This window comes from Myotis brandtii, unplaced genomic scaffold, assembly GCF_000412655.1.
Source record: "Myotis brandtii unplaced genomic scaffold, ASM41265v1 scaffold44, whole genome shotgun sequence".
NCBI lineage: Eukaryota > Metazoa > Chordata > Mammalia > Chiroptera > Vespertilionidae > Myotis > Myotis brandtii.
Window position 1 is genome coordinate 1,585,648 of NW_005366833.1, and position 15,809 is coordinate 1,601,456.

The following is a 15,809-nucleotide window of genomic DNA, read 5'->3' on the forward strand; positions in this document are numbered from 1 at the left end:
GGGGCGGCGCCCCAACTCCCCAATCGGCCCTGCTCTGAGCCTGACCAGGGGCTGCACCTAGGGATTGGGCCTGCCCTCTGCCACCCGGGAGCAGGCCTAAGCCAGCAGGTCGTTATCTCCCAAGGGGTCCCAGACTGCGAGAGAGCACAGGCCGGGCTGGGGGACCCCCCCTCCCCCGCCCCCCGAGTGCACAAATTTTTGTGCACTGGGCCTCTAGTTTATATATAAAACAACAACAACAACAAAACCCCACCGGTGGTTCAGTTAATTGGAGTGTTGTCCCATGCACCAAAAAGTGGTGGATTCAATTCCTAATCAGAGCACATACCTAGGTTGTGGGTTCCATCTCCGGTCAGTTGTGTATGGGAAGCAACTGATTGATGTTTCTCTCTCTCCCGTCCTCTCTCTCTAAAATCAATAAACATATCCTCGGGTGAGGATATTTTTAAAAAAACAACAACCAACAAACACCTTTATGGGGTTGCTTTGCCAAGTTCCTTCCTCTTCATGATCTCCCTGCTACTTTTTGGTCTCCTGGGAACACTTTTCAGTCTCTGGGCCAAAAAGCTCCCTCTGCTATACAGGTCTATGACTTTGCCTACATACATATTGGCCAAAGAGAGAAAGAAAACCAATGGAGGTTGGTTCCAGCCTTTGGGAATGGAGGCACCATTGCATACAGAGGAAGGTTCCCCTCTCTCATAGTTTTGGCTCCTGAAGGCTTATGTGACTGACAACGGCAAGATTGCTGAAGGCTAGAGCATAGAAGAAGGGAGGGAAGGGAAAAAAGGAGGGAGGAGGAAAAGAAAAGAGGAAGGAAAAACAGAGGGTCTCCACACTGTCTCTGAGCATTAGGACTCCCCTTTCGAGTGTTGGAGCCAGAACTAGAAGGCATCTCCGGGAGCTCTCTTGTCTGCACACCGGTGCTCATTTTTGGTGTGTTGAGTTCAGGCCATGAGTTGAGGGTCAGGGGATATGGTTTGGTGGTATTTCAAATTCTGGTCTTCTTTCCCAATCTACTGCTCCTGTTTTCTTTTCAGGCCTCAAGTAATGCTCCATGCGTTCTGTCCAGGTTTTACAGCTGTAGTCAGTGGGAGAGACTTGGGGAAGTGGCTTTCTCCAGCTTGCCCATGATGGGACAGTTTCTCAATGCCAAATCTGGGTACTTAGGTAGGTTGAGGGTGATGGTAAGAGACAGAGGTAAGACCAGAAATGGCCATGCTTGGCTAAGGCGTCCCATATGTCTTGCCGTATGTCTCAAGGTGCCAGGACCCTTGCTTTGCCAGTGGCACATGCCTAGTTAACAGTTATGAAGCTAGCTTTCCTAATGAGGAGGACCTGATTATGGTAGGTGGGTAGGCTGAGGGTAGAGGAGAAAACCTTGTTTCTTCTGACACCTTATCTGGTATTCAAGATTATGGGTAAGCAGTCATTTTGACCTAAGGTAGGTTTCTTGCCAAATTAAAAATAAAAATGCAACTCTCAACTGTTGATCCATGGCTTGAAGATGATTTTGAGGGGGTAATACTTTTATTTAGAGAAATCATCTCCCTTTAAATTTGTTCAATTCGAATCTATAATCTGTCTTCTATTATCCATAATGTATTTTCTATATTATCTAAAATCTGATTTTAATTTTGGTTACAGCTTCTAAAGACCACTCCCCAAACTACTAATCATACTAATACCTTGCATTAGATGACTCTCAGAATTTCATATGGATTATGTCACTTGACCACTCTATTTGTGTATCTTTTCATCTATAAAAATGAAGAAAGTGGAACAGTTCTTCTCTAAGGTCACTTCCAGCTGTAACTTCATTTGATTCTACAAAATACCCTTTTCCCTGCCAGCCTGAAACGGGTTTATCTGCCAGTGAAATAAAATAAGCATCCATCTGTTGGGGCTTATAAAGGTGATAATTAATCGCATGGTTGATAATTAATTATATCCCTTTCCCCCTCTGAGTTCTGAACTGATTTAAAGGTAGACACAGATGTCAGGTAGAAATCATAATACCAGTGTTATTGTTAGAAATGCTGTTTGGAGTACAGGACTTGGATGTATGTCCAAACGGAGATTCCTACTTTGTTTTTCCTCCAAACAACTTTTCTACCCACTAAACAACTGGTCTCCCCAGACGAGTCCAGAGCCTGCCCAGCAAGCCTCCACATGGGGGACTTGAGCGCATGCTTGAGTAGGGAGTTGGCAGGTTGGCCCCTTCCAAGCATCGGGGCTAGGCATGCTCAGTCCTATGTCCCAGTCAGATGGGTCACTTCTATTATGAGGAAAGAAGGAAGAGGAGGTGACCATTTTTACTTCTAGTTCTGCCCACTCCTGGGGGTCAATTTCCCCTCCCCTATGAAAACTGGAAGAGCAAATTGTCCTGGTTTTAGTGTCCCAGGAGCCCTCTCAGTCCCAGGCTCACTAGGATAACTGGTCACCCTAACTCCAAATCTACCACAAATCCAGATCCTTTAAAATCCTTTTTGTCTGCTTTATCATACTGAAGACCATTTTTAATAACCTGTGTGTCCATGGAGGATGCTACCTTTTCATTAAGCCCTTGTATTCTTTCCCACTGAAATGGATTACCTACAAGGACATGATTAATACCAATGGCTATTATTTATTGAGGAACTCAGTATATGCAAGCACCATGCTCAGACCTTTCCACACATTGTTTCTGTCTCAGTCAACTCAGGCTGATATAACAAAAATACCATGGACTGGGTGGCTTAAACAACAAACATTTATTTCTCATAGTCCAAGATCAATGTGTCTATAGAGCTGGTGTCTGGTGAGGGTTTATTTCCTGGCTTGTAGACAGCAGCCTTCTCACTGTATGTTCACATGGCTGAAGGGAGAGAGGAAGTAAGCTCTCTCCTGTCTCTTTTTATAAAGTGCACTAATCCCATCATGAGGGCTCCACCCTTGTGACCCAGTCACGTCCCAAAGGCCACATTTTCAAATACCATCACCTTGGGGGTTCGAATTTAGGAGGGCCCAAACATTCAGTCTACAGCAGTTTCCTTTGATCTTCATTACAATCTTATTATTAATATTTTTACCACTTTAGAGATGAGAGAACTGAGGTCTGGAAATGTTGACAGTGCACCCGATTTAATACAGCTAGTAAATGAAAAGGCCAGGATTTGAACCCCATTAGTCTAACTTTCGAGCCACACACATAACCTCTGACAGGTACAGCCTGTGGGAAAGTTAGCGGACTTTTTCAAGGGAGACTTTTGTTTCTCTGAGTTTAAGGGTGGGGTGAAAACACTGGTTTCTTAAGCATCCTCGTGTGTGCATGAGGCAGCATCGCACAGCGGTTATGTTCGTCAGGCTGGAGCTGGAATGCTGAGTTGAAACTCCAGCCTGGCCACTTACCATGCACCTGCCATAGACCTTTATCCCGTTTGCTGGCGATCTTGCGCAAGTTATCTCCCATCTCTGGGCTTCCCTGTCCTTATCATAAGAGCTAATAGGTATTTGGTAGGGTCCTTGCAAGGTCAAGATAGCACTGCAGATGAAATGCTCAGTACATGGCTCACGTATGAACTCAGTACATGGTAGCGAGTATTATTATTATTGATGGTTTGGGCATGGTGTCGTAGTTTCCACCTCTGCTGTAACTTTAAATCTTTCAAATTCTGATTTTTCATTCTGCCTCCGCCATGCAGTTTTAATGAAAATCCTTTCTTGGCCAGAGCGCTGCTGGCTGAGAACTCCGTTTGGAACCCATTCAGGAAACTGACCCCGCTGGAACCCACCCCATTCTTCTCCTCCGAGTTTCTGTTAATTGCCATCTGGCTATTTTTAGTTTCTTCAAGTGTGTGCTGGGTGCAAGCAGGGGAAGTCCATCCTGCTGAGGGTGTGGGGCTGTGCGAGCAGTGGGGTTTTAATTTGGAAATGTTTTGACACTTCATTTGTCAGGGCACCAGTTGCTGGAAACTTGTGAAAATAAGCAGGAGCTGAGAGCTTTTTTATTTTTTAATCAGCGTTTTCAGAGGAGAGAATCCCCAGTCGCAACAGCTGCTTAGTGCATTCAGATGTGAGGTTGGCTCAGGCAGAAGGGGTTCAGGGATTTGAAGGCTTCAAAGAAAACATAAACAACAACAAACATGCTAAGCAACCTGTTCGGATAGCCGGCTGGCATTCAGATGTGCAGAGGCTTAAGGCTCTTCTGCCCTGAGCTTTCCTTGGGCTTACCAGCAGTCTGGTCTGAGGCTCTTGAGTTCATCTCTAATCCTGCTGTGCAGTTCTCCTCCCACTTGAAAGCACCACACACCTTTGGTTAACCTGGTGCACGAATGGGGCCTGACCTTAACCATCAGTGGGAATAAAGGCTGCAGCACAGGCCTGCCAGTAGTCCGTCTGCACATCATGAAATAGCTCTTGCTCCCTTACATTTTGTAAACCTCTTTAATGAGGTATGGATCACATTCAAAAAGCGGTACATATTTAATGTATACAACTTGATGAGTTTGGAGATAAGCATACATTCGAGGAATCATTACCACAATCCATGCTATTAACATATCCATCACTTCCAAAAGTTTCCTTCTGCCGTTATAAGGACTTAACATAAGATCTACCCTCTTAGAAGGTTAATTATGTGTTCCCTGGGCTGGCTGAGGGATCTCAATGTAATTAAAATGAGAAGAGCACTTGGAAGATGGGGTGATTTCATATGGCCTCTTTGTAGATGTCCTGTGACATAGGGGACACGATCAAACCCAGTACAGAAGCCAAGGTTCATGTGAGGTTCTATATCATAAGAACTCCCCCTCCCCCTCCCCCCCCCCCTACCCCCACCCTGGGATTAATTCCCTGTAATAGAGATTGAAGAGAGAGAGAGAGAGAGGTAGAAAATAGACTTCAGTCTTAGCTGCTCTCTTTGGCTTCTCAGCCCTTAGAAGGACTCTGCATGGATTTCCCGATTGTGAATGGGAAGGAGATGGCGTGTCTGTGCCAGGGCTCTCCTGAACTTAAATAGAATCTACTCCTGCAAGGGGACTAGAAGAAGACGCCAGAGTCAGCCGAGGAAAGTGCTTTCATCCGGTGTGAAAGCCAAGTGCAGCTTTTAAGGACAGCCAAGAAGACGGAATAAACAGTGGTCACAGGCTACTTTTAGGGCATTTGGGAAAGAGGGAGCTGGGGCTGTAATGCAACAGATGATGACTTGTGACCTTAATCTTTCTGAGATTATTTTTAAATTGGGATTAGAATACAACACATGGTGGCTGGAAGAACTCAGTGAGCTACCATGTGCACAGTCTCAGCCCGGCATCAGAATGCTGTGGGCATAGCTAGGGAATCCGAGTCAGAAATCATTGGCACTGCAAGGCTATGGCTGACTTAGGCTTGTTATGATAAACTAGGTTATGCTGCTGCAACAGTCAACTCTCAGACCTCAGTGATTTAACCAACACACTCATGTCCATGTCCGTTATGGGTTAGCAAAAGGTTGTGCTCTCTCATTCTCGCTCCCAGACCCAGGCTGAAGGAACAGCCTCCTTGTGACACATACTAGTTCCTGTCACAGAGAGAAGGAGAGAGGCAAATCACACCCCTGGTTCTCAAATCCTCCTCCTGAAAATGACCCATGTCACTAATGACCACATGACTCAGGCTGAAGCAAGACATGTGACCACTGCTAATTTCAAAAGGGCTAAGGAGTGCAATTCTACTAGGAGCCCATAAGGAGAACGAGAAGTATTTGGTTAATGGCACTAATAACTATCATAACAGATGGCACTTTTGCAAAATCATTAAAGAAGGGACAGATTGCTAAGGTGATATTCTCAGCGCATCATCTGTGCATGGGAGGAAACTAGGAAAACAAGAGGGGGTTTGAAGGATTAATATTGCACTGATATGGTTATTGGTTGACTTACTCGTAACTTCTGCCTGGTGGATTGCCTACCCACTGACTGCAAGGCGTTTTAGAACGTTCCTGGGGTTGAATTTCTAAACCTTTCCCATTGCCTCTAAGACAACATCGTGAAGGGCCAATTGAGAGCAACTACCGACTTTGCAAAGGCTTACATAGAAGGCTCTATGCAACAGTAACTTCTAAAGTAATGCTTTTGCTTTAATATCTGCTTTCCAGGATAAGAAGGTAAGTAGAAAAAAGAGGATAAAGTCAGTAAGAACAGTTAAATTGGACAAAACAATCAAAGAATAAGCAGTTCAAAGTTCTGTACTAAAACCTAGTCTTTCTGGCAACGAACCAGGAAGTGGGCTCCAGTGAACTCACAGCTTGTACCTAAAGCCTCTTTTCATGTATTTTCCTAAGTCTGTGCTATTGACACCATCACTCAACTTCAGAGTGGTGGCTTAGGTTTAGAATTTATAAGTTCCAGAAACCCAGAAAAGACAGAATCACAGAAAGCTATCAATAAACATGGATTTCATGTAACTAGCACCATTTCTAGGTTCCCTGAACCATAGATCAGGAGGCCCAAGCTTATATGATAGGACTTAATTAGGGAGGGCAACCTTGGGAAAGCAGGAGTTAGGGAAAGGGGACTCAGGCAGGGAAGGAGGGGGAGTAAGTGTAAGCAAGTCTGTCCCTGAGCTGGCCACATTTATGAGGAACTGATTGTCCCAGGTCACAGGATATCTACAAAGAGGCCATGTGAAACCACTCCATCTTCCAATAGTTTGTCCATGGGAAGAAAAAAAAGAATGATTTACCCCTTGGCTGCCATCTCCCATTTGTCAAAAGTTAATGTCCCCACCCCGCTGGCGTGGCTCAGTGGTTGAGTGTCAACCTATGAACCAGGTGGTCACAGTTCGATTCCCCATCAGAGCACATGCCAGGGTTGCGGGCTCAATCCCCAGCGTGGGGCATGGAGGAGGCAGTTGATCAGTGATTCTCTCTCATCATTGATGTTTCTCTCTCTCCCTTTCTCTTTTCCTCTCTGAAATCAATAAAAAGATATGTATATTTTTTAAAGTTAATGTTCCCAGAGGGTACTCCCTTGCCCCACAAGCGTGCATGTGCATGAGTGCCAAGTGGGTGCTGTGGTGCCTGTCTCCTGCCTCACAGCACCAAGAAACCCTGTGGCGGGAGGCGAGGGATGGGAGGCATGTGGCATGAGCAAGGTGAGCACTGCTTGGCTGTGCCACGAGGACTAGAAGTCCCTGCAGCAGATCCTTGGGCAGTAGTGGCTGTAGCGGCAGTGGTGGTAGCAGCGAAACTCAGCTCCACTTTTAAAGATCAGCACAAGCCAATCCTAGAGCCACTCAGGCTGAGAGCAAGGCACGTGTTCCGTTCTGGCACAGCACAAAACTGAATATGCGACAGTAGTTTCCCCTCGTCCGTGGTTTCGCTTTCTGCGGTTGTTACCCACAGTCACCATGGTTCAAAAACATTACATGGAAATTTCCAGAAATAGACAATTCATGCATTTTAAATCGTGCTCTGTTCTGAATAGCATGATAAAATCTCACACCATCCTGCTGTGTCCCTGTGTCAAAGGGATTTGGATCATTCCTTTGTCCAGCATATCTAGGTGGCATGTGTTCCCACCTGTCAGTCACTTGTAGCGTCATGGTTATCAGACTGACTGCGACGGTATCACAGTGTTTGTGTGCAAGTGATCCTTATGTTACTCAATAATGGCCCCAAATTAATTCCCGTATTTTATCACAGTATATTGTTATAATTGTTCTATTTATTAGTTCTTATTCTTAATCTGTTACTTGGCCTAAAATATAAATTTAATTTTATCATAGGTATGTATGCATAGAAAAAAAACATATAAGGTTGAGTATTATTCAAGGTATCCACTGGGCCTCTTAGAATGTATTCCCTGAAGGTGAAAGTGGACTTTTATATTATATACATCACCCAAACCAGGAACCTGGAGGGGATCAATCTAGTAGACTTTTTTTTTTCCTTTTCGTTCTCTAAATTCTTTAGTGTCTACTAACTCAGGAATTTTGCAACTCTTCCATTCCCCTTTGTACCATGCTAATTTTAGTTCTCAATTTTTTTTAAATCTTTCCTGGAATATTGCAAACGTTTTCCAATTAGTTGCTCTACTTGTACCAGTTATCTTTGGCTTAAGTAGGAGAAAATTCCCACTCAAATTGGCTGGCACAGTCGGAGGTAGTGCGAGCAGGAGGTGTTTAGTCCAATTACTCTGAGCACCACATCCAAATTCCACCACACTCAGGAGAGAAGAGGCATCTGCTCTGCTACCTGTATCAGAGGGAGGAAGTCCGCCAGGGGCCACCGGCAGGCTTCCCCTCGGTCTCATTAACAACATTGTTTCACACACCCGAGCCTGAAGCCATCACTAGCAAGAAGAACCAAACCGTCTATGATTGCCCTAGGCCAGCGGTTCTCAACCTGTGGGTCGAGACCCCTTTGGGGGCCGAACGACCCTTTCACAGGGGTCACCTAAGACCATCAGAAAACACATATATAATTACATACTGTTTTTGTGATTAGTCACTATGCTTTAATTATGTTCAATTTGTAACAATGAAAATACATCCTGCATATCAGATATTTACATTACCATTCATAACAGTGGCAAAATTACAGTTATGAAGTAGCAACGAAAATAATTTTATGGTTGGGGGTCACCACAACATGAGGAACTATATTAAAGGGTTGAGGCATTAGGAAGGTTGAGAACCACTGCCCTAGACCAATCAGAGCCCCTCCCTGGGACTAGGGATGGAGAACCACATGGACGAGGGGAAATGCTCAATAAAACTGAGGTTCTGACCGGAAGGAGGAAGGGACCAGTGTTGGTTAGGAACCATTCTGTCTGCTCTGCTGCCTCTGATCTTGTGCCCTCCAACCCAGGTCCCCAGAATGATGCTGTTGAAATGCAACTGTGCGGTCATTCTACTGTGAAAAACGTTTTCATGATCTCTCTTTGCTTAAGGATCAAGTCTAAGTTCTTAGTCTTGCATACAAGACCGTGTATGATTAAGCACCTGCCAGTTTCTCCGGCTTTTGCTCTTGCCTTGTTCATGTCTCAGCTATACTCCCACTTCCACCTCTCAGACACACATCGTGCTCCTGAGGAAATTTACTGTCTTATCACAGTGACTGGCTCTATCCATCTTAGGTGCCTTTTTTCATATGGATCCGTCTTCCTGGAGCTGCTGCCCTTCTCATCATTCAAATGGTACCGCATTGACTCATTTTTCTATGTTCATTACCCAGGCCACCTCAAATCTTTCCAAAACTATTGGTAGACTAGACTATCCCTCCTTCATACTTTGTGCCCTTTATATATTTCTAACATTGCCACTGTCGCACATTATTGTACTACTTTCTTCCTTTTTTTTTCTTTAATCCTCACTCGAGGATATTTTTCCCATTGATTTTTAGAGACAGTGGAAGGGAGGGAGAGAGGGGGAGAGAGAAAAAAAACATCCATGTGAAAGAGACACATCGATTGGTTATCCCCTTCCCCCCAACCTCCAGCACGCGCTCCCACTAGGGCTGGGATCCCCACCTGCAAGCCAGGTATATGCCTTTGACTGGGAATTGAACCTGAGACCCTTCAGTGCATGAGCTGATGCTCTAACCATTGAGAAACACCAGCCAGAGCTGTACTACCTTTTTGTATATGTCTTTCTCCTTCCCAGGCAGTCATGCTGCATTCATCTTTGTATTCCCAGCACCTAGCAGTGCTTGGCACAGTGGGTAACAGGAGATACTTAGTAGATGTCTGGTGAATGATTGAGAGCCTAAGGGTTTGAGCTGAGTAAGCTAGTCTGAGTCTATTGGTAGCATATGAAGGGGGTTAATTGAAATGAGATGAACTAAGAGTGATCAACATACTTTATATTTTCTATAATACTAGAGCAGTGGTTCTCAAGCTTGGCTGCACATTAGAATCACCTGGGAATCTTTTTAAAATCCTGATTTCTGGGCCTCATCCTCCAGAAATTCTGTTTCTTTGTTACTAATGTTGTGGCCCTACCCCATAACAAGACCAGAAGACCAGACAGAGTTACTCAGAAGCATGGGTTCTGCATTATTGAAATACAGGCAGCCTTTTGGTTGAAATCAAATTTCACTGCACCACAGATGTAGAGTTTTGTCTTATATGGAGCTGTCACTGCAGAAATTTTCAGCCCTAATTAAAGTGCTAATTATCTGAACAGGATTCAAATCTAAGCTGCAAAAGCCGTAAAGGGATCTCTTCTGCAGCCCTGGAGATGATGTGGAATTTTCCTTCCCTGACAAAATCCAGAATAAGAGATGTGATGGGCGGCAAAAGGCTGTGCACTCTGTGCTCATTCTGTTACTGCCTAGAAGTTGTTCAGTCAAGTAGTTTGGTTACTGAATGAGGTGGATACAGTCTATGGAGATAGGCAGCCCCTGTCAGGTAACAATGGTGATGAAAGTACATGACACTGGCCAGGCTGGTGTGGCTGGGTGATTGAGCATCGACCCATGAACCAGGTGGTCATGGTTCAATTCCAAGTCAGGGCACATGACTGGGTTGCGGGCTCAATCCCCAGTGTGGGGTGAGCAAGAGGTAGCCGGTCAATGATTCTCTCTCATCATTGATGTATCTCTCTCTCTCTCTCTTTCTCTCTCTCTCTCTCTCTCTCTCTCTCTCTCCCTCTTCATCTCTGAAATCAATAAAAATATATATATTTTAAAAATTACATGATACTGTACAAAAGCATCAGTTACATGTGTGGTTAAGTGGAAGTGTCTACAGGTGTAATTAAATAATGGCTGGCAGAAGCAGTGATGGCAGTAAAAGTGCCCAGGTAGGCGGGCCATAGAATTTAGGAGTGCAAGGCACACAAAAATGGTAGTTGGGATATTGCAATTCAGAGCAGCCATTGATATGCTCAAGAAAATTAAGGAAAATGAATAAATAATAACTGGCATAACTTGAGGAATTTATTGTGGGATAATCAAGACCTCAATATTGGAAGATAATTATAAAACTGTTGGGGTGAAAAGAAAGTTAATGTGACCAATATTACTATAGCCTCAACAGTACAAAGAACAACTTAGAATTGAAGATGAGGGGAGTGGCTAGAGCATAAGGTTTGCATTAGATACAGTTGGTTTTTTTATCTCATTTCTGGAATTTATTAAGTACATAACTTGAACTCCATCTTATTCTCAGTCTCTTTATCTACCATATGTAGGAAATGATTGTATCCACATGATAGAGTTGTCATTACAAGTAAACAAGCCTGCAAAGTACTAAATAGGCATAGCACATAGTAAGTATAAAACAAATGGTACATATTTACTTATTTTTACTCTATTATTCAAGGGTAGTTTCGTTTCACATTTTCATAAGAACTTGGATATTTCTTGCTAATTTTGAGCTAGTTAATCCAGTGAAATAGCTTTGAACCCACTTGGAGCTTTTTTTTTAGCCCTATCCAAACATTCTGCAGGGTTTCTTTGCTCAGGAAACCACAAGAGCATGTAATTAAAATAGTCTGTACAAGCAAAATGATGATCCTAATATTTAAATATTTTTAAAGTTACTTTAATTACAAATAAATTCATAGAACTTTTGGCCACTGTTCCATGGACCAACTGTTGACTTTTTCCTATTAGTCCTGGCAGGGATTTCACACCACTTTCTGGTGTTCCCACATATAAGCCCCAAATTAATCATGTCTACAGTTACTGCCTGTGTAGCCAGGGGCAGCTGCAGATGAATTCTCTCTCTAGAGGAACATTGTGCACAAGAACTAACTGTATTATAATATCATGGTAAATGGCAATGTCAAAAGCAAGTTATCCTTTAAAGGATGCTTAAGATCCCTAGATTGGAGTGGATGTGCTATGCTGGTAGAAGGTGCTTTCTCGAGGCAGTAACAGATTTGCACTATATTTTCTAGATCACGACTCTGTTCCCTATTTGTGGTACTTGGACACAGTATTATTTATTCAATTTTTTCAACAGACCCCATGTTATATCAGAGATTCAATCGTGAGTGAGAAACAGATGGTGGTCTCTGCCTTAATAAAGCTCAGAATCCAGGGGAGGGAGCACATATTAATCAAATATCAGTAGTTGAAAGGAACATTATAACTGTGATGAGTGTTATGAAGGAAGGGTATGAGGAGGTGGTGATAAGAAAGCACCAACAGGAGGACATTACTTAGCCTGGAAGAGGAGCAAAGATGAGAGAAGTCTTTCCTGATGGGAGTTGTCTGGGGATCTGAAGGATGAGTTGTATACCAGCCAGGGTGCCTGCAGGAGAGAGATGGCATGCATGACAGGGTGGTTTAGAAGAGTTAAATAATGGGACTCTTTACAAAGATGTGGGCGGAGGTAAGGGAGCCAACATGGGATGGTGAAGCACCGGCACTAGCAAGAGTAGGGATCTGTTACCACCACTAGGCCTAAGGGGGCAAAAGGAAGAGGTCGTTACTGGAAACCTGAGAGATGGTGATACCTGTAAGAGATGGAATCCCAACAAGAGCTGTGGCTTTTTGGGGGGCACTACCAATCTGTTGTTTCTTCCAGGAAGGAAGACGCCAGGAGAGTAAATCATCTGACCTCACTGTTCTCACTCCTACTGGCCTCTTGTTGTCTTTTCTCTTGACTGATCCCAACTAGAGTCCAAAGGAGTCCCATTGCTGTAGTCCATATAGGTCAGCCTCTTGACAAAGAGCAAGATGGAGAAGAGTGGAGACTAGATCTGGAGAAGCAAATTGTAAAGATCTAGCAAAATGAGCATTGTAATAGTTTCAACAATAAAGATTTTTTAAAAATACATCAAAAGAGTGAACATTGAGTAGACAAAATAAAAGTTACCATAGACAGATACCACAGAGTGTAGTGAGGAGCATCCCAGGCAAAGGGAACACCATATACGAGGGCCCTGTGGCAGAAAGGAGCACAGAGCCGTCCAAGAAGGCCTGTGTCAGGGCAGAAGGCTGCCTCAGGTAGTCAGAGGAGGGACCCAAGGGACATGCTTGGATCAGAATCAATGAGAAAGGGCAGAGATCATGAAGAGAGACAGGGTAGAAAGTGTCATGTCTGTGAGGTGACTTGGAGGCCAAGAAATAAGAACTAGGCCAGGGAGCAGAAGATGAGGTTGGGTGAAACAGTTCAGGATATAAGGCAAGGGCATTCTGAGCTCATCCTCTTTGAGTGCAAATTTTGCGATACAAGAACACTCCCAAAGTCCAAATGACTGGCAAAAGTCATAAGCCTTTTCCAGAGATATTTCATGGTGAGGTTGGAATTAGGCGACTGCCATATTGAGTCATCCCACTCAGCCATTTAGTCAACAAATATTTATTAATGGTTTTAATAATAAATTAAAACCATTAACACCAGTGTGCTAGGTGTTAAGAGACAAATGAGGTGATTCTTGTTTTTTGAGAGCTCAGAGGCCAAGTAGGGAAGATAAACATGTAAGGAAATATTTGCAATATCCTATAGTAACTGCTATTTCCAGGTGCCAGAGAGCCCAACCTAGACTTACTGGGGATGTGAGGTAAAGCTCCCCTGAGATGTGGTATCTGAGCTGGGTCTTGAGTTCCCCAGGTAGAAAACTGAGAGGGGGTGCATCTTGTTTGGTGGTCATGGATTGTACTCTCCAACTTACAGCCTCCACTCCCTAAATAGCAGTCATAGGTGTTCTTGCAATGGACCAGGGATCATCAAAGATGATGCATTTCCTTGGGAGGATGAGGAGAAGTGAATATTGGTATTTCTAAAAGTATAGACAGCCTGACAGCAAATTCCGGAGCCTGGGTGACATTTTAAATTGATAATGCTCCTAATTACCAAACCCTAGGAAACCATATGGAATCCAGCCACAGCTCTAGAATTAATAGAAGCGAGCACTGTGAGCCCATTGCTAGCAGCATGTTCTCTTCAAATAACGGCACAGGATCTGTGTCAGCACAGCGTGAGGTCGCAGTTAACACACATACGTACAACCTCTTGATATTCCCTATGTTTTGGAAAAATTTTCCAGCCATGGAAGTAAAAACAAAACAAAAACTTAGCGAAGTTTTCCTACAAAAAGTAGAATTTTGTCTCCTTGTCAAACATTGCCTACTGGTATTGCTGTGTTAAAATGTCATATTTGTAAAGATGAATTGAAGTAAGCGATGTGTGATTTTATGGAACATGAGTTTGGAAGGCAGAAGTGTCCAGATTCAACTCTTAACTCCTGTACTTCCTGCAACATGAACTTGGGCTGGTCTTCAGTGTCTCTGACTTTCAGGTTTGTTGTCTATAAAGTAGGCATAATAATGCTGTCTACTCATGTGTTTGTTGTAAGGATTTAGTCAAACTAAATGGCTTGCTCGGAGCTAGTTCTAAAAGATGCTGAGAAGAAAAGTCACTGGCGAGACAGAAAGACAATAACCTGAAATTTAATGATCAGACAAGGCTCCAGTTTCAGCAGTATTTGGGGAGAAGGGCCCAATGTGTACCCTGCACCCTTGCCTGTCAGCATGTAGGTCTAAGTGTCGGACTTTTTGTACCAGTGAGTGATAGTTTTCTTGACTTCAGTCCCAGAACTGAGCACAGAGAATAAAAGAAAAGTTTCTCTTAATTCCATCTATCCACTGCCTTAATACTCTCCGTATAAACCTCCCAATTTTGTGGAGGGAACTGGTAAAACAACAACAACAACTCACTTTGGGATTTCTAAAGATTTTATGTTCAGTTATTTCTGAAAATTTTACATATTGTATATGTATATATACTAGAGCCCCAGTTCATGACATTCGTGCACTGGGGTGGGGTCCCTCAGCCCGGCCTGCGCCTTCTCGCAGTCCAGAACCCCTTGGGGTCCGCGGGCCTAAGTTGGCAGTCAGACATCCTGCGAGTGGTCCTTAGTGCTGCCACAGAGGCAGGAGAGGCTCCTGCCACCACCGCTGCACTCACCAGCTGTGAGCCCAGCTTCTGGCTGAGTGGTGCTTCCCCTGTGGGAGTGCACTGATCACCAGGGGACAGCTCCTGCGTTGAGCATTTACCCCCTGGTGGTCAGTGTGTGTCATAGCGACTAAGTCATTCTGCTGTTCAGTCGATTTGCATATTAGGGTTTTATTATATAGGATATAAAATGTAATATATAATGATATATATAATTCAAATAATTGTTGGAGACAGTGTTTGCTTTGTTCATGCTGACTGACTTGGTAAGCAAGCTCATTCACAACACTCTACATTTCTTGGCCCTAAACATCCTAAAAGTAACCCAGGCTACAAAAACTATAATAATAATAGCAACAATATGAAAACACCAGTTGTGTGCCAAGTGCTTTGCACACACTTCATATTATTTAATCCCTACGGCAAACCTTAAGAAGTGGGTATTAATAATCACTGTTTAACAAAAGAGAAAAAGGAGTCTCACAGAGACTCATAACTTGGCCCCAGTAAGACTACGTATAGTAAATATCAAAGCCAGCACTTGAGTCTGGTTCCAGTGCTCAAGGTTGGGGTGGCGCCAACAGCCAAGCACCTGTTTGTGTTTTCACCCCATTTCTGTCTTCTCCTTTCCTTCCAGGTCGTTCTAGATGTTGGTTGTGGAACAGGAATCCTGTCGTTTTTTGCTGTACAGGCTGGAGCCAGGAGAGTCTATGCAGTTGAGGCCAGCTCAGTAGCACAATATGCTGAGGTAAGTGGTATTTTTACAGCTGCTACTCACTAACTCTCGTAAGCTTCAGGGGACTCAGTGATGGACTCTTCCAGTAAGTAATTTAGAAGAATTTTTTATACCAGTTTGATTTTTTTTCCTATTGAGATGTTACTGGTGAAAGAGCCCAACTTCACTGTAGTGATTGATATGAAAACAATTGTTTTTAAAAT

At 43.6% G+C, this 15,809-nt stretch overlaps 1 protein-coding gene across 1 annotated transcript in view; it reads left to right on the forward strand.

Annotated features, from left to right (window-relative positions):
* LOC102254206 (histone-arginine methyltransferase CARM1-like) overlaps positions 1-15,809 on the forward strand; it is a 206,584-nt gene that overhangs the window by 103,946 nt on the left and 86,829 nt on the right. The window contains exon 5 of the mRNA XM_014546316.1: positions 15,508-15,618. Coding sequence (XP_014401802.1) covers positions 15,508-15,618 — 111 coding nt within the window. The remainder of the gene's footprint in view (positions 1-15,507; positions 15,619-15,809) is intronic.